The sequence below is a fragment of the Eucalyptus grandis genome, chromosome 5 (assembly GCF_016545825.1).
Source record: "Eucalyptus grandis isolate ANBG69807.140 chromosome 5, ASM1654582v1, whole genome shotgun sequence".
In the NCBI taxonomy this organism is placed as follows: domain Eukaryota; kingdom Viridiplantae; phylum Streptophyta; class Magnoliopsida; order Myrtales; family Myrtaceae; genus Eucalyptus; species Eucalyptus grandis.
Genome location: NC_052616.1, coordinates 7121385 through 7146927, shown reverse-complemented (window position 1 = coordinate 7146927; position 25543 = coordinate 7121385). Strand labels below are relative to the sequence as shown.

Sequence of the window (25543 nt, the reverse complement as noted above, 5' to 3'; positions counted from 1 at the left end):
GCGTCGGGTTAAGGCCGAGCCGCAGCAGCCGTCGCGCTCCCCTGGGCAGCGACAACGGCACGGACGGGATCGCGGCAAGAGGGCTCTGGGGTCGGTGTTCCGGCCAGCAGCGGTGGTGGCGGCAAGAACGGCACGAACGGCGATGGCGAGTCTTCTTCCGCCCGAGCTCGCTCTCCTCTCTCGCTCCGTTTGTGCCTCTCCCTCCGATTCTCTTCGCTCGCTTGGTGTCGGAGCTGCAGCGTTGGGTACTATGGGGTCGACGCCGAAGGGCAGCGGGCGCGTCGCAGCCGGGCTGCCGCAGGGCGTTGCAAGGGGTAGCGGTGGCGCGGCGAGGGCTGCCACCACGACTCCTCCTCCCCGTGTTTCCCTCTCGTTTTTCTTTCTCTGGTTTTTTTTTTGCTCTGGTCCCCTACTCTCTCTCCATCCCCCGTTTTTCTCCTGTTTTTTTCCCTTTGTGGTGCGGATCCCCCTCGCTTCTTCGCGTGCGCGCGAATCAGCTCCGCGTGCGTCCAAATCGCTCCCAACCCGCCGACCTGCCGCGAGATGATGCTGTCTCCTCCGCCTCTGCCCCTCGCTCGGCTTCGCCATTTCCCCATGCGAACGGGGCTACACTGCTTCGCGATTCCCCGTGCAGCAAGCGGCCGAGGGAGAAGACAACGAGGTGGGCCGGGCCGCAGGGAAAAAGAGAGTTGGGCTGTGCGAAGGGGAAGAAAAGAAAAAGAAAAAGTAATGGGAGGGTTGGGCTTAGGCTCACGCAAGAAAAAATAAAAGGAAAAAAGGGCCAGGTCGAGCCAAGGCCGGATCCGGCCCGACCTGCACCTCACTACTCTTTTTTTTTTTTTTTTTTAAAGAAATTAATAGCTAAAATTTTTTGATTTTGATTTTTTTTATTTGATTTTGATTTTGATTTTGATTGATTTTTTCGATTTTTTTTTATAGTATTTGAAAGATAAAAACTAGGTGTCAACAATATCCATATCTTATTTTCCTCTTTTTTCTCTCTTTGAGAAAGTTGGATTCTTGGATTTTTTTTTTCTTTATGATTTCATTTGTTTATTCATCTCTTCCATGATAGAGTCATTGGGCTATAATACAATTTTGAATGATATAACAAGCTAAGATGACATCGACTTGTGTTCTAAATGACCAAAAATATTCAATCGAAAATGTTTCTTCAAGACTCCAAATCCTCTTCGATAGTAGTTGTCGAGATGAATGGCACAGATTGAATAGTTCATTCTTATTTTCAGGTGAGCGATCACTGAACTCCTTCAAATGGTATCTAACGCCACAATAGAGAGAGATGATGCCATTTTGCATTATGCCAACATCGGCAAAATAATATTTTCCAACAAGTTATAAAAAAATTTATTCTTAAGATACTAAGCTCAATCCAAAAATTGAGTATAAATTTAATTTCCTTATCTCTAGGAGTATTCAATCCATCCGGCTTTGAAATTACATTAAAAAAAAACTTGAATCATGTGGAGTGCCTTCTCAACTAGCCAACACATAAGAAAATCTCAAGTCAAATGTAATAGCAACCAATACATTTTGTGTTTCTTCTTACCACAAAATCTTTCTTGAATTTCAAGAGGAATTGATGCATGCACATGAGTTCCATCTATTGCTCTGAAATATAGTTATCAACCAAATACTAATGAAACTTCTCAAGCAATGTATAAAGACTTCTTCTTTTTTCCAAATTCCATATCTTAAAATATGGATAAAACCTTCAACCATTAAAACCTTCAATCATTACTTACCTCAAGAGAAATGGAATTGGTCTATTCTTTTACCACATATTTGTATGATTTCAAAATCACTTGAAAGACAATTTTGAAATATCTATGTACGGATTCTATTGACCTATGATATGGCTGTGGAACACAAGTTACTTGCACTGAGCACCTTGCAAAGGTCTAAAAAAGCACTCCATTGCATCCATGTTGGATTTATACAATAAGTATCATCATTGTATAACACACAATTTATGCACAACTCTCTCGTAATCTCGATTCACATGAACCTCTCTCAATATGTGGTTCTCAAAAAGATTATAATCATTCGTAACTAGTGTGATAAATGTCATAAATACTAGGGGTCTGCAAAATACCCGGGAACCGCCCGGACCGCCCGGAACCGAACTGGAACCCCCCGGAACCAGCGGTTCTTGAGGGAACCGGTCTGGTTCCCGGTTCCAATTTTTCAGAATCGGTGGCTACCGGTCCGATTCCCGGTTCCATAGGCGGATCCGCCACCCGGACCGGACCGGGACCTTTTTAATATTAAAAAAAAATTACTAAAAGAAATCCTATATTAGAACTCATCTCCTCACTCCCTTCGTCTTCGGTTCTCTCTCTCTTTGTCTCTTCCTCGGTTCCTCCTAATCCTATCGCCATTTCGATTCCTCCCCGAGCGTCAACGCCGCCACTACTATTTGCCCCCTCACGTCGGCCGCCACCTGCCACAGCCACGGAAAATTGTTTCACAACCGTTCTATGTTGAAAACCCGACCATAGACCTCCTCCCCTCCTTCCCAACTCATAGACCCGACCGTTCCATGTTGAAAACTAAATTGTTTCGCAAGAAGATCGGGTTCCCGGGTGGATCCTGGTTCCAATATTTCAAAACCAGTCCTTAGCAGCGCTTCCGGTTCTAGGTCGAGAACCACCCGCCCGGATCATGCACAACCCTAATAAATACTGCAGCCACAACCATTATCGCCACTTGGATTTTGTCATGATCCATCTATATTGGACCACATTGATCACGAAACACGAAAAATGCGTGCAATCCTAGAAGGGCAATACTAGAGAGCCAAAACCACTTGACACAGCACAAGATGCTATTCAATAATACATACATTAGTTATGCAAATGCTCATGAATCCACTCAATTTTATTTCTACGTGAACAAAATAAGTAGGTGTCTTCTTCATTGAAACCCGTTGGAGACAATATACTTCAAATAAATCAAACTTCATCCTAGGTTTAGAAGGATGTTATCCTAAAATCAAGTACTATAGTAAATATAGTAAATATTATGAAGCTCATTGATAATCACTAGCATGGTACTCCAAATGGTTTTCTCTAGGCGATGAAGGCCAACAAATGTCAAACATCTTGACAAGTTCCTACATATATGTTGACCGGCATATGCAAAGTTTCCCATTCAACTATAGTAATCCTTCCACTCTAATTTAAAGCTGAGTAATCAATAATGCAGATATATTGATACCATGGGACAACACAAGCTGCTCCAGAAACACAAAAGAAACGAAGAGACCACGATTCATGTTCAAAAAACAAAAGAATCGCACAATATTTATCAGGACAAATCATCCGAACAAACAATTGTATGAAGACCCAAAACTGCTAATGGCACCAAATGGCAAGATATTGCTATTAGACTAAACTCAAAGAGATTGATTTATAGAAATGAGAGGTAATTATAATAATTACCTCCGGAATCGCGTCTCCATGGGTTAGAAAATGAAAGCGAAAACAATAACGGGGAACCCTCTCTACTCTGCTATTTGTAAGAGAAGCGCGAGGCAGCACCAGAGGAGGAGTAGCTCTGGAGATGCTTGACGAGACAAAGAAGCCCGAAATTGCATGACAAAGATGGGAAAAAGGAGCAGCTCTAGAGGAAGAGAAGAGAGCGTGTAAGAAAGAGGAGATAACAAAGAGAGGACACGAGGGGGACGAGCGGGTGTGAGGACGTGAGGATGAGAAGCTACACAAGGGCCAGAGGACGTGCGTCCCAGCCTATCGATCGGAAACTATTTTTTTTTTTTACCACAAATTTTCCACTCCTCAAACACCAAAAATTTGAAAAAAGTAGACGGAACTTTAATGGAAAAATAAGTGCAGACGGACAATGCATAGGATTGCATGTGTTCGGTGTCCTGGTGTGTATCCAAAAGGAGAACGTCGGAGGCTAATAAAAGAGAAAAAGAAACAAGAAATTGCATGCATACCCCAAGGTTGAAAATTGATTAATATAAATATACCTTTATATGAAGAGAAGTAGTATTCTTATTTTTTACGTAATATAGCTTCCGTCTTTAATTTTAGGCGCTATTTCCACCCCTAAATAATTATATTCGCCCTCATTTACACTAAAGAGACAAAACTACCGTCAATCTTCCAATTGCAATTTGTTTTGGTGGTTACAAATTTATTTACTTACCCTTTTTTCTGTATTTCAATATCTACATAGGATCTACTTATCATAATTAAGAATTTCATAAATTTATCTTTTCTTTATTGTAAATTTTCCTTGTATCTTAATGGAACTATTTTTTTTAATTGTTTGATATAATTTCAATAAGAATTTGTTCGTCGAAAAGAGAAATTTCCAAGAAATCCAATTCTTTTCTATGTCGGCGATCAAAATTATGGAAAATTTAATGAAATCCAACACTGCATAAGTAAGATTTTTTGAAAATTTTAGTGAAAATTTATTATTTTGGATTGACAAAAATTAATATCATCTATGAACAACTTCCAAAAATATATAAAGATACCTCATTCTGCACGATATTTTAGTGTATACCTAGATATTCCTCAAATGTTTTCGATGCTCTATTTAAAGTATCTTGCCAATATAATAATTAAAAAATATCTTTTTTCCTATAAATAAATAAAGAGACTTGATACATATATTTAAGAGTAATTAAATAAATAAAAATTTCACCAAGAAAATGAGCTCTTGAGGTTAGAGGAACAAAAGGGTAGATAATTTGTTATAAGATCATTGATGAAGAAGAGATTTTTCATTCTTATACTATATTAAAAATTTCTTTTTCCTTACTATTAGTAACATGAATCATGTAAAATGTTATAGAAACACCTAAGCATGCACTTTTCTTTAATATGCTAAAAGAAAGATATATGAAATTCTTAATTATGGTAATTATCCTAAATAGATAGGGAAAAATAAGGAAAAAAAAGGAGTCCCTCCATAATTTTAAATAGCAATTGAAAGATTGGGGGCAATTTTATCTTTTTAGGAAAAAGGCGTGGATGTGAAAAATGCGGCCGCCCTTTCAAAATACCATTCAATTTGTGTTTTGGACATAAAATTTGTTTACGGACACTAATGAAATTTAGAAAAAAAAATCATGATTTTATATGTCTGCATAGCTATCACAACTTAATATCCTTAATTTAACAAAATGCCCCCGACCGAGCATTTCGCGTGATCGCTCGCCCTGTTGCCGTTATCCCTGTCTTTCATCCCGATGTACGTCCTTTCTTCTTCATGCCGTTCCTCAGCTAGCGTCCAAGAGAAGGGAAAGGAGAAGGAGGGAGTGGCTGCGCTCAGAAAGAAAAGAGAAGGAATGCGCTGAGCCAGCACAGGTGGGGAGAAGGAAAGGCGGTCGATGATCTCTCTCTCTCTCGGTTCCTTATTGATAAAGAAAGGAAAGACGGTTTGAAGAAGAAGAAGCGAGAAGAAGCAAGAAAAAGAAGAAGGGACCGGGCTTGGCTGTCTCTACTCTCTAGCCCGGCCCTGCCACTTTTTAGTATTTCTTTTTCTAGAGCTCTTTAATTTTTTTTTTTACGATAAAAAAAGGAAAGGCGGTACGAAGAAGCAGAAGAACAAGATCGAGAACAAGAAGAAGAAGAAGAACGAGATTAAGAAGAAGAAGAAGAAAAAGAAGAAGAACGAGAGAGATCATCGCCAACATGAATCCGCTAGTTAAGTTTCGCCCAACTGATGAGCACCTTTTCGATCACTACCTCCAGCAGAAAGCAACGGGCGCGCCATTGCCTCCCGGTCTTATCGAAGAGTGCGACCTGTACAGCCAAGAGCCTTGGAGGATCTTCGACACCACCTCGGAGCAGACGTTCTACGTTTTCACCACGTTGAGAAAGAACAAGTCGAGGGTTTTAAGGACCGCCGGGTCCGGGACATGGAAAGAGCAGCACGCGATGAGAATCCCCGACATTCTTGGTGAGTTGGCTGGCTACAAGAAGTCCTTCAAGTTTCAAGGTGGACGTGGCTCGAGTGCAACGAGCGGGCGCTGGATCATGTACGAGTTCTCAATGTGCGACGAGAGGGTAAGGTTTTCATTCCATGTCTATTGATAATTCTTTGACTCGCATTGATGGTAGAATATTGGCATCGATTTTTCATGTAATGATGCTTAATGCCTATTAGCAACGATCCGTTTGTTTCAAGGAATAATGGTTCCTGTGCGTAGGGCGGTAATGAAAGGTTCTTGGTCCTCCTTCCATAATCTAACCCTCCCGTATCGTTCTTTTTCCTTTTGACACTCTACATGCTGGAAATTGTTAATCGCTTGGCTTAACTCGGTGCAGCAGTGCAAGTACGTCCTGTGCAAAATCAAATTTTATAGAGACAAGAAGAAATTAAAAGACAAGGAAATTGTAATTTCGGCCGACATACCGGTGCAATTTGAAGATGAGAATCGACGAGCGAAGAGGATGTGCCTACTCAATGACTCCGGTGATCGCTCAAGCGTCATCTGTGACTTTGCCATCGCGTCCTCATCCACAGTGGATGGAGCTCAACCCGCCACTTCCCAAGCCTTTAGCAGCAGCGTAGCATATGCCGAACAACTTCAGATGTCAGCAGGGGCATATGCAGATTTACTTCCTACGACAGCAGAGCAAGTCATCAATGATGACGATGAATGGATTGATCGCTTGATGGATATGGATATAGATCCGGTGGTTGACGCCGATTATCTCTTTGGTTCAAATCCTTTTGCTAATCCATCAGAAGACGATACAAATGCGATGCTCGCATCCACACTGCACACCGGACAACCAGACGTGGGGTCCGACTTCTCTCCATCAACAAAGGAGCGTTGCTGATGCACAAGAGCAAAATGTTCCAGCCACATTGGCATGCGCTGATCAGTTTTTGCTTGTTTAGAGCATTTTTTGCAGTTCTAGTTTTTAAAAGACTTGAACCATACGCGTGCTCTTCTTTTATGCTCATTCAAACCATGTAAATACTGTTGCTGCTTTTGTTATGTATATAAGATTTTTTTTTCAAATAAAATATTTTATACGGCTAGGGACAAAAGACTTTTTAAAAATAATATGCCACAGATCAAAAGCAAGTATATTCGAGAAGTCGAGTTGATAACTCTCCTACTTGGCCAAAATAAAAAAAAAAACAAAAAAACAAAAAAGTTGATAGCTAGTTTCATGCAACATTAGTTCATAAGAGAATGTATGTAAGGTATTCCGCCGGTATAACATATTTCTCATACAAATAATCATGAAACAGAAACTTTCCACGGCTAATTGATAGTATTTATATCAAAATTTAAAATAAAATAAAAAAATTTATATATAACCACCTAAACCCTCCTAGTGTGATGAATCTTTGACACTATAGTATTTTTACTCGACTAATCGATGGGATGCGTACATTTGTCAAAATTAAGAAAATTTAAGGTTAATTTTTATTTACACAAAACTAAAGGTTTGGAAAATATTTTCTAAAAATAATTGTTTGTATTGCCTACAAGAATAACAAATAAAAAAATATTTTTATCAACTACCAGAATAGTTAGGTATAAATCATCATCAATCATGAAACTATTTTCCGTTATCTAGTTTTTCTAAGCGACATAACCAATCATCATTCGAAAAATATTTTCCGAGTCTTTACTTTTTGTAAAATGAATACCAAATCTCTTTTTTTATTGTATCGACAACTCGAGCAATTGAAAAGAGTTTGAATGTTTCGAGGGCTTGATACCTTTGGTTAATTCATTAGCAAGAATTTCAAATAGAATACGTTACATAGGTTTAGATCACCTAGATTGGTTGACCATCTCACCCATCACTATAATTAAGCGAGAACTTAAACAGTTGAGTAAGAAAACATATAATGAATAGGACTAGTACTAATTTTGAAAGATGATTATTACTAAAGGAATAAAACCACACATGTTCTAAATGAAATGCACAAAAGAAACAGAAAGAAAAATATTGGCTTCTTCAAGCTCTTAGTAACTAATCCACATCGGGTGCACAATCCTACCCCTTTTTATATCCATATCTTATTTTCCTCTTTTTTCTCTCTTTGAGAAAGTTGGATTCTTGGATTTTTTTTTTTCTTTATGATTTCATTGGTTTATTCATCTCTTCCATGATAGAGTCATTGGGCTATAATACAATTTTGAATGATATAACAAGCTAAGATGACATCGACTTGTGTTCTAAATGACCAAAAATATTCAATCGAAAATGTTTCTTCAAGACTCCAAATCCTCTTTCGATAGTAGTTGTCAGAGATGAATGGCACAGATTGAATAGTTCATTCTTATTTTTAGGTGAGCGAACACTGAACTCCTTCAAATGGTATCTAACACCACAATAGAGAGAGATGATGCCATTTTGCATTCTGCCAACATCGGCAAAATAATATTTTCCAACAAGTTATAAAAAATTTTATTCTTAAGATACTAAGCTCAATCCAAAAATTGAGTATAAATTTAATTTCCTTATCTGTAGGAGTATTCAATCCATCCGGCTTTGAAATTACATTAAAAAAAAAAAAAAAAACTTGAATCATGTGGAGTGCCTTCTCAACTAGCCAACACATAAGAAAATCTCAAGTCAAATGTAATAGCAACCAATACATTTTGTGTTTCTTCTTACCACAAAATCTTTCTTGAATTTCAAGAGGAATTGATGCATGCACATGAGTTCCATCTATTGCTCTGAAATATAGTTATCAACCAAATACTAATGAAACTTCTCAAGCAATGTATAAAGACTTCTTCTTTTTTCCAAATTCCATATCTTAAAATATGGATAAAGCCTTCAACCATTAAAACCTTCAATCATTACTTACCTCAAGAGAAATGGAATTGGTCTATTATTTTACCACACGTTTGTATGATTTCAAAATCACTTGAAAGACAATTTTGAAATATCTATGTACGGGTTCTATTGACCTATGATATGGCTGTGGAACACAAGTTACTTGCACCGAGCACCTTGCAAAGGTCTAAAAAGCATTCCATTGCATCCACGTTTGATTTATACAATAAGTATCATCACTATATAACACACAATTTATATACAGCTCTCTCATGTAATCTTGATTCACATGAGCCTCTCTAATATGTGGTTCTCAAAAAGATTATAATCATTCGTAACTAGTGTGGTAAATGTCATAAATACTAGGAGTGTGCAAAATACCCATGAACCACTTGGACCGCCCGAAACCGAACTGGAACCACCCGGAACCGGCGGTTCTTGAGGGAACTGGTCCGGTTCCCGGTTCCAATTTTTCAGAACCAGTGGGTACCGGTCCAGTTCCCGGTTCCATGGGCGGATCCGCCCACCCGAACTGGACTGGAACCTTTTTAATATTAAAAAAATTACTAAAAAAAACCCTATATTAGAACTCATCTCCTCACTCCCTTCGTCTTCGGTTCTCTCTCTCTGTGTCTCTTCCTCGGTTCCTCCTAATCCTATCGCCATTTCAATTCCTCCCCGAGCGTCAACGCCGCCGCTGCTATTTGCCCCCTCGCGTCGGCCGCCACCTGCCACAGCCACGAAAATTGTTTCACAACCGTTCTATGTTGAAACCCGACCATAGACCTCCTGCCCTCCTTCCCAACTCATAGACCCGACCGTTCCATGTTGAAAACTAAAATTGTTTCGCGTCAAGATCGGTTCCCGGATGGATCCAGTTCCCAATATTTCAAAACCAGTCCTTAGTGGGCAGTTCCCGATTCTAGGTCGAGAACCACCCGCCCGGATCATGCACACCCCTAATAAATATTGCAGCCACAACCATTACCGCCACTTGGATTTTGTCATGATCCATCTATATTGGACCACATTGATCATGAAACACAAAAAATGCGTGCAATCCTAGAAGGGCAATACTAGAGAGCCAAAACCACTTGACACAGCACAAGCTGCTATTCAATAATACATACATTAGTTATGCAAATGCTCATGAATCCACTCAATTTTATTTCTACGTGAACAAAATAAGTAGGTGTCTTCTTCATTGAAACCCGTTGGAGACAATATACTTCAAATAAATCAAACTTCATCCTAGGTTTAGAAGGATGTTATCCTAAAATCAAGTACTATAGTAAATATAGTAAATATTATGAAGCTCATTGATAATCACTAACATGGTACTCCAAATGGTTTTCTCTAGGCGATGAAGGCCAACAAATGTCAAACATCTTGACAAGTTCCTACATCTTGACCGGCATATGCAAAGTTTCCCATTCAACTATAGTAATCCTTCCACTCTAATTTAAAGCTGAGTAATCAATAATGCAGATATATCAATACCATGGGACAACACAAGCTGCTCCAAAAACACAAAAGAAACGAAGAGACCACGATTCATGTTCAAAAAACAAAAGAATCGCACAATATTTATCAGGACAAATCATCCGAACAAACAATTGTATGAAGACCCAAAACTGCTAATGGCACCAAATGGCAAGATATTGCTATTAGACTAAACTCAAAGAGATTGATTTATAGAAATGAGAGGTAATTATAATAATTACCTCCGGAATCGCGTCTCCATGGGTTAGAAAATGAAAGCGAAAACAATAACGGGGCACCCTCTCTACTCTGCTATTTGTAAGAGAAGCGCGAGGCAGCACCAGAGGAGGAGTAGCTCTGGAGATGCTTGACGAGACAAAGAAGCCCTAAATTGCATGACAAAGATGGGAAAAAGGAGCAGCTCTAGAGGAAGAGAAGAGAGCGTGTAAGAAAGAGGAGATAACAAAGAGAGGATACGAGGGGGACGAGAGGGTGCGAGGACATGAGGATGAGAAGCTACACAAGGGCCATAAAACCTTCAACCATTAAAACCTTCGATCATTACTTATCTCAAGAGAAATGGAATCAACCGATTCTTTTTACCACATGTTTGTATGATTACAAAATCATTTGAAAGACAATTTTGAAATATCTGTGCACGGGTTCTATTGACCTATGGAATCTCCCCCCAATGATTCTGAACCTGACATTAAGTCCAATGATATGGTTGTGGAACACAAGTTACTTGCATTGAGCACCTTGCAAAGCTCTAAAAAAGCATTCGACAACATCCATATTTGATTTATACAATAAGTATCGTCACTATATAACACACGATTCATATATAACTCTTTCTCGTAATCTCGATTCATATGAGCTTCTCTCAATATGTGGTTCTCAAAATGATTATAATCATCTGTAACTAGTATGATAACTGTCATAAATGCCGCTGCCACAACCATTACCGCCACTTGGTTTTTCATGATCCATCTATATTGGAGCACATTGATCATGAAACACAAAATGCATGCAATCCTAGAAGGGCAATACTAGAGAGCCAAAACCACTTGACACAGCACAAGCTGCTATTCAATAATACATACATTAGTTATGCAAATGCTCATGAATCCACTCAATTTTATTTCTACGTGAACAAAATAAGTAGGTGTCTTCTTCATTCAAACCCGTTGGAGACAATATACTTCAAATAAATCAAACTTCATCCTAGGTTAGAAGGATGTTATCCTAAAATCAAGTCCCCACTATAGTAAATATAGTAAATATTATGAAGCTCATTGATAATCACTAACAAGGTACTCCAAATGGTTTTCTCTAGGCGATGAAGGCCAAAAATGTCAAACATCTTGACAAGTTCCTACATATATGTTGACCGGCATAGATGCTAAGTTTCCCATTCAACTATAGTAATCCTTCCACTCTAATTTAAAGCTGAGTAATCAATAATGCAGATATATTGATACCATGGGACAACACAAGCTGCTCCAAAAACACAAAAGAAACGAAGAGACCACGATTCATGTTCAAAAACAAAAGAATCGCACAATATTTATCAGGACAAATCATCTGAACAAACAATTGTATGAAGACCCAAAACCGCTAATGGCACCAAATGGCAAGATATTGCTATCAGACTAAACTCAAAGAGTTGGTTTTTGCATTTTGCTAAACTCAAAGAGATTGATTTATAGAAATGAGAGCTAATTATAATAAGTCTCCATGGGTTAGAAAATGAAAGCGAAAACAATAACGGGGCACCCTCTCTACTCTGCTATTTGTAAGAGAAGCGCGAGGCAGCACCAGAGGAGGAGTAGCTCTGGAGATGCTTGACGAGACAAAGAAGCCCTAAATTGCATGAAAAGATGGGAAAAAGGAGCAGCTCTAGAGGGAAGAGAAGAGAGCGTGGAAGAAAGAGGGGATAACAAAAGAGGATGCGAGGGGGACGAGCGGGTGTGAGGACGTGAGGATGAGAAGCTACACAAGGGCCAGAGGACGTGCGTCCCAGCCTATCGATCGGAAACTATTTTTTTTTTTACCACAAATTTTCCACTCCTCAAACACCAAAAAATTTGAAAAAAGTAGACGGAACTTTAATGGAAAAATAAGTGCAGACGGACAATGCATAGGATTGCATGTGTTCGGTGTCCTGGTGTGTATCCAAAAGGAGAACGTCGGAGGCTAATAAAAGAGAAAAAGAAACAAGAAATTGCATGCATACCCCAAGGTTGAAAATTGATTAATATAAATATACCTTTATATGAAGAGAAGTAGTATTCTTATTTTTTACGTAATATAGCTTCCGTCTTTAATTTTAGGTGCTATTTCCACCCCTAAATAATTATATTCGCCCTCATTTACACTAAAGAGACAAAACTACCGTCAATCTTCCAATTGCAATTTGTTTTGGTGGTTACAAATTTATTTACTTACCTTTTTTTTCTTTTTGTATTTCAATATCTGTATAGGATCTACTTATCATAATTAAGAATTTCATAAATTTATCTTTTCTTTATTGTAAATTTTCCTTGTATCTTAATGGAACTATTTTTTTTTTAATTGTTTGATATAATTTCAATAAAAATTTGTTCTTCAAAAGAGAAATTTCCAAGAAATCCAATTCTTTTCTATGTTGGTGATCAAAATTATGGAAAATTTAATGAAATCCAACACTGCATAAGTAAGATTTTTTTTTTGAAAATTTTAGTGAAAATTTATTATTTTGGATTGACAAAAATTAATATCATCTATGAACAACTTCCAAAAATATATAAAGATACCTCATTCTGCACGATATTTTTAGTGTATACCTAGATATTCCTCTAATGTTTTCGATGCTCTATTTAAAGTATCTTGCCAATATAATAATTAAAAAAATATCTTTTTTCCTATAAATAAATAAAGAGACTTGATACATATATTTAAGACTAATTAAATAAATAAAAATTTCACCAAGAAAATGAGCTCTTGAGATTAGAGGAACAAAATGGTAGATAATTTGTTATAAGATCATTGATGAAGAAGAGATTTTTCATTCTTATACTATATTAAAAAATGTCTTTTTCCTTACTATTAGTGACATGAATCATGTAAAATGTTATAGAAACACCTAAGCATGCACTTTTCTTTAATATGCTAAAAGAAAGATATATGAAATTCTTAATTATGGTAATTATCCTAAATAGATAGGGAAAAATAAGGAAAAAAAAGGAGTCCCTCCATAATTTTAAATAGCAATTGAAAGATTGGGGGCAATTTTATCTTTTTAGGAAAAAGGCGTGGATGTGAAAAATGGGGCCGCCCTTTCAAAATACCATTCAATTTGTGTTTTGGACATAAAATTTGTTTACGGACACTAATGAAATTTTAAAAAAAAAAATCATGATTTTATATGTCTGCATAGCTATCACAACTTAATATCCTTAATTTAACAAAATGCCCCCCGACCGAGCATTAAGCGTGATCGCTCGCCCCGTTGTCGTTATCCCTGTCTTTCATCCCGATGTACGTCCTTTCTTCTTCATGCCGTTCCTCAGCTAGCGTCCAAGAGAAGGGAAAGGAGAAGGAGGGAGTGGCTGCGCTCAGAAAGAAAAGAGAAGGAATGCGCTGAGCCAGCACAGGTGCGGAGAAGGAAAGGCGGTCGATGATCTCTCTCTCTCTTCCTTATTGATAAAGAAAGGAAAGACGGTTTGAAGAAGAAGAAGCAAGAAGAAGCAAGAAAAAGAAGAAGGGACCGGGCTTGGCTGTCTCTACTCTCTAGCCCGGCCCTGCCACTTTTTAGTATTTCTTTTTCTAGAGCTCTTTTAATTTTTTTTACGATAAAAAAAGGAAAGGCGGTACGAAGAAGCAGAAGAACAAGATCGAGAACCAAAAAGAAGAAGAAGAACGAGATCAAGAAGAAGAAGGAGAAGAAGAAGAAGAAGAAGAAGAAGAAGAAGAAGAACGAGAGAGATCATCGCCAACATGAATCCGCTAGTTAAGTTTCGCCCAACTGATGAGCACCTTTTCGCTCACTACCTCCAGCAGAAAGCAACGGGCGCGCCATTGCCTCCCGGTCTTATCGAAGAGTGCGACCTGTACAGCCAAGAGCCTTGGAGGATCTTCGACACCACCTCGGAGCAGACGTTCTACGTTTTCACCACGTTGAGAAAGAACAAGTCGAGGGTTTTAAGGACCGCCGGGTCCGGGACATGGAAAGAGCAGCACACGATGAGAATCCCCGACATTCTTGGTGAGTTGGCTGGCTACAAGAAGTCCTTCAAGTTTCAAGGTGGACGTGGCTCGAGTGCAACGAGCGGGCGCTGGATCATGTACGAGTTCTCAATGTGCGACGAGAGGGTAAGGTTTTCATTCCATGTCTATTGATAATTCTTTGACTCGCATTGATGGTAGAATATTGGCATCGATTTTTCATGTAATGATGCTTAATGCCTATTAGCAACGATCCGTTTGTTTCAAGGAAACATGGTTCCTGTGCGTAGGGCGGTAATGAAAGGTTCTTGGTCCTCCTTCCATAATCTAACCCTCCCGTATCGTTCTTTTTCCTTTTGACACTCTACATGCTGGAAATTGTTAATCGCTTGGCTTAACTCGGTGCAGCGGTGCAAGTACGTCCTATGCAAAATCAAATTTTATAGAGACAAGAAGAAATTAAAAGACAAGGAAATTGTAATTTCGGCCGACATACCGGTGCAATTTGAAGATGAGAATCGACGAGCGAAGAGGATGTGCCTACTCAATGACTCCAGTGATCGCTCAAGCGTCATCTGTGACTTTGCCATTGCGTCCTCATCCACAGTGGATGGAGCTCAACCCGCCACTTCCCAAGCCTTTAGCAGCAGCGTAGCATATGCCGAACAACTTCAGATGTCAGCAGGGGCATATGCAGATTTACTTCCTACGACAGCAGAGCAAGTCATCAATGATGACGATGAATGGATTGATCGCTTGATGGATATGGATATAGATCCGGTGGTTGACGCCGATTATCTCTTTGGTTCAAATCCTTTTGCTAATCCATCAGAAGACGATACAAATGCGATGCTCGCATCCACACTCGGCACACCGGACAACCAGACGTGGGGTCCGACTTCTCTCCATCAACAAAGGAGCGTTGCTGAATCACAAGAGCAAGATGTTCCAGCCACATTGGCATGGGCTGATCCGTTTTTACTTGTTTAGCATTTTTTGCAGTTCTAGTTTTTAAAAGACTTGAACCATACGCATGCTCTTTTTTTAGGCTCATTCAAACGATGTAAATACTTTTGTTCTGCTTTTGCTATATATATATATATATGAGATTTTTTTATATAAATGAGATTTTTTTTTCAAATAAAATATTTTATACAACTCAGGATGAAAGACTTTTTAAAAATAATATGCCACAGATCAAAAGCGAGTATATTTGAGAAATTGAGTCAATAACTCTCCTGCTTGGCCAAAATAAAAAAACAAAAAAACAAAAATGTTGACAACTAGTTTCATGCAACATTAGTTCATAAGAGAATGTATGTAAGGTACTCTGCCGATATAACATATTTTTCACACAAATAATCATGAAAAAGAAACTTTCCACGGCTAATTGATAGTATTTGTATCAAAATTTAAAATAAAAAATAAAAAGGTTTATATATAACCACCTAAACCCTCCTAGTGTGATGAATTCTTGACACTATAGTAGTTTTAATCAATTAATCGATGGGATGTGTACATTTGTCAAAATTAAGAAAAATCAACATATTTTAAGGTGCATTTTTTGTTTACGCAAAACTAAAGATTTGGAAAATATTTTTCTAAAAATAATTGTTTGTATTACCTACAAGAATTAACAAGTAAAAAAATATTTTTATCAACTACCAAAATAGTTAGGTATAAATTATCATCAATGATGAAACTAGTTTCCGTTGACTAATTTTTCTAAGCGTCATATTTAATCATTATTCGAAAAATATTTTTCCGAGTCTTTACTTTTTCGTAAAATGAATGCCAAGTCTCTCTTTTATTCTATCGGCAACTCGAGCAATTGAAAAGAGTTTGAATGTTTCGAGGGCTTGATACCTTTGGTTAATTCATTAGCAAGAATTTCAAATAGAATAAGTTACATAGGTTTAGATCACCTAGATTGGTTGACCATCTCACCCATCACTATAATTAAGCAAGAACTTAAACAGCTGCATAAGAAAACAAATAATAAATAGGACTAGTACTAATTTTCAAAGATGATTATTACTAAAGGAATAAAAACCACATGTTCTAAATGAAACGCTCAAAAGAAACAAAAAGAAAAATATTGGCTTCTTCTAACCTCTTAGTAACTAATCCACATCGTGTGCACAATCCTACCCCTTTTTTATATCCATATCTTATTTTCCTCGTTTTCCTCTCTTTGAGAAAGTTGGATTCTTGGATTTTTTTTCTTTAAGATTCCATTTGTCTATTCATCTCTTCAATAATAGTCATTGGGCTGTAATAAAATTTTGAATAATACAACAAGCTAAGACAACATTGACTTGTGTTTTAACGACCAAAAATATTCAATTGAAATTGCTTCTTTAACACTCCAAATGCTCTTTTGATAGTAGTTCTTAGAGATGAATGGCGCAGATTGAATAGTTCCTTCTTATTTTCAAGTGGGCGATCACTGAACTCCTTCAAATGGTATCTAACATCACAATAGAGAGATGATGCCATTTTGCATTCCACTAGCATCGGCAAGATAATATATTCCAACAAGTTAGAAAAAAAGTTTATTCTTAAGATACTCAGCTCAATACCAAAAATTGAGTATAAATTTCATTTTCTTACCTCTAGGAGTATTCAATCCATCCGGCTTTGAAATTACATTAAAAAAAAAAATACATGAATCACGTGGAGTGCCCTCTCAACCAGCTAACACATAAGAAAATCTCAAGTCAAATGTAACAGCAACCAATACATTTTGTGTTCCTTCCGACCACAAAATCTTCCTTCAATTTTAAGAGGAATTGATGCGTGCACATGAGTTCCATCTATTGCTCCGAAATATAGTTATCAACCAAATACTAATGAAACTTCTCGAGCAATGTATAAAGACTTCTTTTTTTTCCAAATTCCATATCTTAAAATATGGATAAAACCTTCAACCATTAAAACCTTCGATCATTACTTATCTCAAGAGAAATGGAATCAGCCAATTCTTTTACCACATGTTTGTACGATTACAAAATCATTTGAAAGACAATTTTGAAATATATGTGCACGGGTTCTATTGACCTATGGAATCTCCCCCCGATGATTTTGAACCTGACATTACATCCAATGATATGGTTGTGGAACACAAGTTACTTGCACTGAGCACCTTGCAAAGCTCTAAAAAAGCATTCGACGGCATCCATATTTGATTTATACAATAAGTATCGTCACTATATAACACACGATTCATATACAACTCTTTCTCGTAATCTCGATTCACATGAGCTTCTCTCAATATTTGGTTCTCAAAATGATTATAATTATCTGTAACTAGTATGATAATTGTCATAAATGTCGCAGCCACAACCATTACCGCCACTTGGATTTTGTCATGATCCATCTATATTGGAGCACATTGATCATGAAACACAAAATGCGTGCAATCCTAGAAGGGCAACACTAGAGAGCCAGAACCACATGACACAGCACAAGCTGCTATTCAAGAATACATGCATTAGGTATGCAAATGCTCTTGCATCCACTCAATTTTATTTCAACGTGAACAAAATAAGTAGGTGTCTTCTTCATTCAAACCGGTTGTAGACAATATACTTCAAATAAATCAAACTCCATCCTAGGTTAGCTCGATGTTATCCTAAAATCAAGTCCCCACTGTAGTAGATGTAGTAAATATTATGAAGCTTATTGATAATCACTAACAAGGTACTCGATATGGTTTTCTCTAGGCAATAAAGGCCAAAAAATGTCAAACATCTCGACAAGTTCCTACATATATGTTGACCGGTAGATGCTAAGTTTCCCATCCGACTATAGTAATCCTTCCACTCTAATTTAAAGCTGAGTAATCAATAATGCAGATATATTGATACCGTGGGACAACACAAGCTGCTCCAAAAACACAAAATCAACGAAGAGACCACGATCCATGTTCAGAAAACAAAAGAATCGCACAATATTTGTCGGGACGAATCATCCGAACAAACAATTGTATGAAGACCCAAAACCGCTAATGGCGCCAAATGGAAAGATATTGCTATCAGACTAAACTCAAAGAGTTGGTTTTTGCATTTTCCCTTGAATAGGCCATTAAGCAAAGAGATTGATTTATAGAAATGAGAGCTAATTACAATAATTACCTCAGGAATCGCGCCTCCATGGATTAGAAAATGAAAGCGAAAACAATAACGGCGCACCCTCTCTACTCTGCAATTTGTAAGAGAAGCGCGAGGCAGCACCAGAGGAGGAGTAGCTCTGGAGATGATGGACAAGACAAAGAAGCCCTAAATCGCATGACAAAGATGGGAAAAAGGAGCAGCTCTAGAGGGAAGAGAAGAGAACGTGTAAGAAAGAGGGAATAACAAAGAGAGGATGCGAGGGCGACGAGAGGGTGCGAGGATGTGAGGATGAGAAGCTACACAAGGGCAAGAGGACGCGAGTCCCAGCCTATCGATCAGAAACAATTTTTTTTTTTTTACCACTAATTTTCCACTCCTCGAACACCAAAAAATTTGAAAAAAGTAGATGGAACTTTAATGGAAAAATAAGTGCAACGGATGATGCATAGGATTGCATGTGTTCGGTGTCCAGGTGTGTATCCAGAAGGAGAACGTCCGAGGCTAATAAAAGAGAAAAATAAACAAGAAATTGCATGCATACCCCAAGGTTGAAAATTGATTGATATAAATATACCTTTATATGAAGAGTAATATTCTTATTTTTTTACGTAATATAGCTTCTGTCTTTAATTTTAGGCGCTATTTCCACCCTCTAAATAATTATCTTCACCCTCATTTACACTAAAGAGACAAAACTACCGTCAATCTTCCAATTGCAATTTGTCTTGGTGGTTACAAATTTATTTACTTACCTTTTTTTTTTGTATTTCGATATCTATATAGGTTCGACTTATCATAATTAAGAATTTCATAAATTTATCTTTTGTTTATTGTAAATTTTCCTTTTATCTTAAAGGAACTATTTTTTTTTAATTGTTTGATATAATTTCAATAAGAATTTGTTTGTCAAAAAGAGAAATTTCCAAGAAATCCAATTCTTTTCTATGTTGGCGATCAAAATTATGGAAAATTTAATTAAATCCAACATTGCATAAGTAAGAATTTTTTAAAAAATTTAGTGAAAAGTTATTATTTTGGATTGACAAAAATTAATATCATCTATGAACAACTTGCAAAAAATATTCCTCTAATGTTTTTTATGCTCTATTTAAAGTATCTTGCCAATATAATAATCAAAAAAATTATCTTTTTTTCCTATAAATAAATAAAGAGACTTGATACATATATTTAAGACTAATTAAATTAATAAAAATTTCACCAAGAAAATGAGCTCTTGAGATTAGAGGAACAAAATGGTAGATAATTTGTTATAAGATCATGATGAAGAAGAGATTTTTCATTCTTATACTATATTAAAAAATGTCTTTTTTCTTACTATTGGTGACATGAATCATGTAAAATGTTATAGAAACACCTAAGCATGCACTTTTCTTTAATATGCTAAAAAAAAGATATAGGAAATTCTTAATTATGGTAATTATCCTAAATAAATTGGGAAAAATAAGGGGAAAAAAAAGGGAGTCCGTCCATAATTTTAAATAGCAATTGAAAGATTGGGGACAATTTTGTCTTTTTAGGAAAAAGGTGTGGATATAGTTATTTAGAGGGTGAAAAATAGGGCCGGCCTTTCAAAATACCATTCAATTTATGTTTTAGACATAAAATTTATTTATGGACACTAATGAAATTTAAAAAAAAAAAATACATGATTCTATAGATCTGCATAGCTATCACAACTTAATATCCTTAATTTAACATTTCTATTTTCCTTTTATCCAATCTATTTTCTCATTTATTTGTGCAAATTTTACAATCTAAATGATTCTCCTAATTAGTGAACAAGTAATCAAACTTCGCGCGGTCTACACAATGTAGACATGTAGTCCACGTGGCATCGAGTCCAATGTTGGATGAAACTTATAGCTTTAGGTAATGGTTTTGAAAATGAGAAGTACCGAAACTATTAGTAACTATTTATTAAATTCATTGGAGTTCAAAGACCATGATAGTAAAGAAAATTTTCTATCATGGACAGATTGCTTCTAGAAACTATGACTCGGGACCTTCTATTCTGGTGACGAGCCGAGCTTCCACAGTATCTTCTATGGCTCCGAGCCAAGGTGTTCACACTTTTGCCAGATTGCGACCTGCATCGAGGCCTGAGGTGTTCATACTCTGTCGAGATTCAATGCACGTACACCGTCGGATCGTATGAATTTCTCATAGGGACGCGTGGCGGTACACTTGTGCTGGGCCCGCTAGACATAATCAAGAATTTACCGCGTGTCGGTCCAACATGTGGACAGAAGATGAAATTGGATTGACTTCCGAGGGACAGGTGCAATCAATCATGCCAGCAAAGGCAGGCCCGCCACCTCCTCCTGACGTTGACTCCTGATGAGAGGAAAGGTGCATCGGATCATGATCCAGCCACGCCACACAGCCAACGGACGCAAAGACATAAATTAACGGAGACGAGATTAGTTGAACAGGACGAGACCAAAAAACGAAAATATTAAATAGAGGATACCTACATTATATTGATCAACCTCTGTACCCGGCACAGGCTTGATGGGCCATTTATAGCCTCTGTCAGGCCGTCGCCGGTCGGTTTGTAAATGGATTTTTTCAAATTTTCTAAAATCTCGAATTGTTTTAAGTGTGTATTAACTTTAAATCAAATTCCACCTCAAATCTAATATAACCCTAATCAAAGACTCAGTTCGATTTCTTGGTTTTTTGTTTTTTAAATATTAAAAAGAAGTCTAGTGAAAAATGAGAGATTGTGTATGAATTATAGACAATATACTTCTAATCACTTAAACTTCATCCTACGCCAGAAACTTTGAAAAATGTTTTTCAAGAAAACTTCTTTCATGAAATAAATAGAATTTGAGTAGAACAATGAGTGAAGATGGACAACGCAAAGAATTGCATGTTGTCGGTGTCCGGTTGTGTTCCTAGTATAAGAACGTCTCCATCTAACAAAAGAGAAAAATAAACAGGAATTTGCATGCATAACCCAAGGTTGAAAATTGATTGATATAAATATACTATCATATGAAGAGAATTAGTATTCTTATTTTTCACAGTACATAGTTTTTGTCTTTAATTTCAAAAATACCGTTTGATTTATGTTTTAGACATAAAATTTATATAGGACGCTGATGAAATTTAAAATATATATATATCATGATTTTATATGTCTGTATAGCTACAACAATTTAATATCCTTAATTTAACATTTCTTTTTCTTTTCTTTATCCACTCTATCTTCTTGTTTATATGTGCAAATTTTACATAGTCTAATGACTCTTCAACTTAGTGATCAAGTAATCAAACTTCACGTGATCAGCACAATGTGGACATGTAGTCCATGTGGCATCAAATCCGGCATTGGATGCCAACTGATAGCGATAGACGAGGGCTCTAAAAATGAGAAGTACCGAAAGTAGCTTTTAATTGAATTCAGACTGCGATCGTGGTCAAATTGCTTGGAGAAAGTATGATTCGGGACCTACTATCCCAATGACAAGTGCACTCCAACAGTAGTTTTTGTGGATCGGAGCTCAAGTGGTCACGCTTTTTGATATGGCAATGCGCGTTAAGAGATGAGGCGTTCATACTCTGTCGGGGTCCAATGCACGTGTGTCATTGAATCGTATCAATTTCATGTGGGAACTCGCCTCATCCGACGGGACACCTAAGGTGAGCCCGCAAGACATTATTAGGAATTTACCGCGTGTCCATACAACACGTGGACAAGAAAATTAAATTGGATTGACTTGGAAGCGACCGTTGCAACCAATCATGCCAGCAAAAGCAAATCCACCACCTCCCCGTGACATTGACTCCTGATGAGAGGGAAGTTACGTCGGAAAACAATCCAGCCATACCGCACAGCGACGAGCGGAAGACATAGATTAACTGAGACGAGATAAGCCGAGAAGGACTAGACGAAAATGAAGAAATTAAATGACGAATGTCTACATTATACGGATCAACCTCTCTACCCGTCTAGCGGCACAATCGTGACGGGCCATCTGTAGCTTCTCCTGGGCCTGCTGCCAGCAAGGTTTGTAAACAATTCGGTTCGAATTTTCTGAATCCCGAATCAATTTGAGTGTACGTTAAATCAATTTGAGTGTACGTTAACTTTGAATCGAACCGCACCTCAAATCTAATATAACCCGAGTTGAAGACTCGGTCCAATTTCTTGATTTTCTTTTTTTTAAATATTAAAAAATGGTTTAGTGAAAAATGACAGATTGTGTGAATTGTGATCAAGGTACGGTTGCGATGACGCCCGGGCACGCGAAATTGGAAAACGAAGACGCAAGGGTTGGTTCGCGTTCGTTTTCGTGGAGTCGCGCACGCGAAAGCTCCGCGCCTCCTGCTCCCTTGCCTTCAATCCCAACTAACCCCCAACCACGTCTCTCACCCACCCGCATTCTACCGTCACCTGCCCGTGACCGTTCCGCCCTCACCCCTTACCCACTTCCAAAGACACTTTCTGATCATGATTTCCCCCATTTTTTCCTGTACTATATGTGCTTATGGAATTTTATAATTGGATCTTCGATTACATGGTTGGTAGGGTAGCCGATGGCCACCACCAAATGAATCTGATTTCGAGCATGGGCTTGATGGACTCGTCGACCATGAAGGTTCACTCGTCTTCTACAAAAGCATATGAGGCACACGAAATTTCCTTTGATATTTGGATGGAAGAAGTTTGCATGCATCGTAAATTATAAAAATTCCGAGTCTTGAAAGTATATGTCACATCTAAATTCTAATAAAAATGTGACGAAAATAAAATAATTAATCATTGCAAAGCGGGTCAATGAAAGTGACAACTGGTCGATTAGTGAGAAATGTCATGATGGGCGACACCTAACAAAATGCCTAAAAAATCCATCGGAAGAGTCCTTGTTTGTCTATGTTTTCAACGGAGCAAGTAAAGACGGGGATTACGGACAACTCTTCGGCTGGTTTGCCAATAACTTCAATGAAAAGGCATGACAATTCAGTTGACTCGGTTCCTAAGTAAGACACGATTAAGAAAGAGTCGTTTGACTTGGTTTAGCGTGAAAACCGTTGTGTCCAAAACCCATGTGTCCAAAGGAACAAGTCCTTGCTAATGCTTAGCTGTCCTGCCTCTCTCCGATGGGAGGACAAGAACTGTCAACTAAAGTTGTTTGAAGGATATTCTCAATCTCAGCTTTCAAAGTACATAGGAACAAGCAAAGATGCTAACTAATCCTTCTTTTTCAGAAAATTAAGGTCGATATTCGGAATTTTTTATGATGTTTGTAGATCTTTTCTTGTTAAATTCAAAGCGCTCTAATTAAGAGAAAAGTATGTAAATTGGGGCCTTGTAATGGTTTAGAGAGATACTAAAATGCATTAGAAACCTTTGCTAGATAATTAATTTATAGGTGGCAATAATAGGTGTTTATAAAAACGACGATACTATTTCCGTGAAAAACGGCACAAGTCTTCTTCTTTTTTTAAATATCTTATTAACTCTAGATATGTTAGTCGATAAGTAATGTTTTTGGCAAAAGTTTTGGAACTTCTCTAAAATGGAAATTGAAATGATTGACCTCAAGCTTTCTAACTATGTAATCACAGAATGTGGAACATCCTCATTCCATGCCATGATTTATGGACCCATCTTGTTTCAAATTCAAACCCCTAATGCTCTAATGACATACTTTTAAGTATGAAATTATGACCAGCATTACGCACCGTAATTATGCGTCTTAAAGTTTGTGAACCTTAACAGAGCAGTGATTTCATAAGGTGGTCCATGTGGGCACGCGCTGGTGACTGGTCCAAGCTGCTGGTAATAGGATGTCATCATTAAAGGAGCAAAAGTAAAAAAAAGGCAGAGAAAAGATGATGATGATAATAATGATAACAATAATGAGTAGAGAAAGGAGAGATCCGTTGGATAGGAATAAAAATACTAATTTAATTTGTTAAATTTACCCTTTTCGACCTCATCCGTTATGGGGGATTTAAATGAATTGCCATAAGAGAGAATACTCTTGGATCCCACTATAATTGTTCCAAACTATGACGTTCCCTAATTATAGTGCTAATATCAAAAAAGTTCATAAATTACTCTTATTACGACACCAATACCTCAAAATTTCATCACATTTTTCTCCTTTCCTTTAAAAGTCGACATACAACCACCGGCCGCGGTGGCTCAACTGGATAAGGCTCTGCTGATCCTTAACGAAGAGGTGAAGGGTTCAAAACCCAGGGGAGGCGCTAGGTGTATTAAGTGTGACTCGGGGTGGTGGGTCCTCCCGCTTAAGTGTCACTTGGGGTTTACGGCGCGGTTGTCGGCCGCAGTTCTGCTCCTCCAATACCAAAAAAAAAAAAAAAAATGACACAAGAAAAAAAAAGATTGATAATGGTGCCCTGATGATCAAAATTCAGGATTGATTTTCTTTTTTATGATAAATAGAGAGAATTTTTGTCTTACAAGCTCGGCGGTCTTAATAATACATATAAAAAGAAATTGAGGTAGAGGCATCATGGAGGTCATGTCCGACTTTCTTTTTGTCCCTTATTCTCACCAAGGTGTGAAACTTAGGTGAGCTAAAAATTCGATGGGAATCTGACGATTCATGCGAAACACCGCGTGAGAATCCCCCCCGCATCGAATCCCCTCCCTCCAAATGGAAGCAAATCCCACGTCTAATCTTTAATTAACAAGAAAATGATCGTGCCAGCTGGACTATCCCCGGCCGACGCTGTCCCGCCGGGAACGCGCAAAAAAAAGAAAGCGATAAGGACGAGAATCCCGCGTGTTCCCGACTTATAGTACGATATTATCGTCGCCGAGCGAGGGGCGTCACGGTAAATTCATCCCGACAGCAACCGCGTCCGTTACCGTACCGCGGCTGCCTATAAAAAAAGCCCCGCGTCACCGACGGTGATTCT

At 37.8% G+C, this 25543-nt stretch overlaps 2 protein-coding genes across 2 annotated transcripts; both read left to right on the top strand.

The window, feature by feature from the left end:
• The first annotated feature begins 5693 nt into the window (after nucleotides 1-5693).
• On the top strand, nucleotides 5694-6848 carry LOC120293571 (NAC domain-containing protein 41-like). Its single transcript, XM_039313251.1, has 2 exons — nucleotides 5694-6068; nucleotides 6330-6848. Exons 1-2 carry the CDS (start codon nucleotides 5694-5696, stop codon nucleotides 6846-6848), a joined length of 894 nt encoding a protein of 297 aa, XP_039169185.1.
• A 7428-nt stretch (nucleotides 6849-14276) lies between these two features.
• LOC120293570 (NAC domain-containing protein 41-like) lies at nucleotides 14277-15494 on the top strand. The gene is made up of 2 exons (XM_039313249.1): nucleotides 14277-14651; nucleotides 14913-15494. The coding sequence occupies exons 1-2, from the start codon at nucleotides 14277-14279 to the stop codon at nucleotides 15492-15494; spliced, it is 957 nt and encodes a 318-aa protein (XP_039169183.1).
• Nucleotides 15495-25543: the final 10049 nt, after the last annotated feature.

What these genes read in the sequence shown, in the direction of transcription:
- LOC120293571 (XM_039313251.1), top strand. Translation starts at nt 5,694, where the DNA reads ATGAATCCGCTAGTTAAGTTTCGCCCAACTGATGAGCACCTTTTCGAT. An exon ending in TCTCAATGTGCGACGAGAGG is followed by an intron (nt 6,069 to 6,329) that starts GTAAGGTTTTCA and finishes AACTCGGTGCAG; the next exon opens with CAGTGCAAGTACGTCCTGTG.
- LOC120293570 (XM_039313249.1), top strand. Translation starts at nt 14,277, where the DNA reads ATGAATCCGCTAGTTAAGTTTCGCCCAACTGATGAGCACCTTTTCGCT. An exon ending in TCTCAATGTGCGACGAGAGG is followed by an intron (nt 14,652 to 14,912) that starts GTAAGGTTTTCA and finishes AACTCGGTGCAG; the next exon opens with CGGTGCAAGTACGTCCTATG.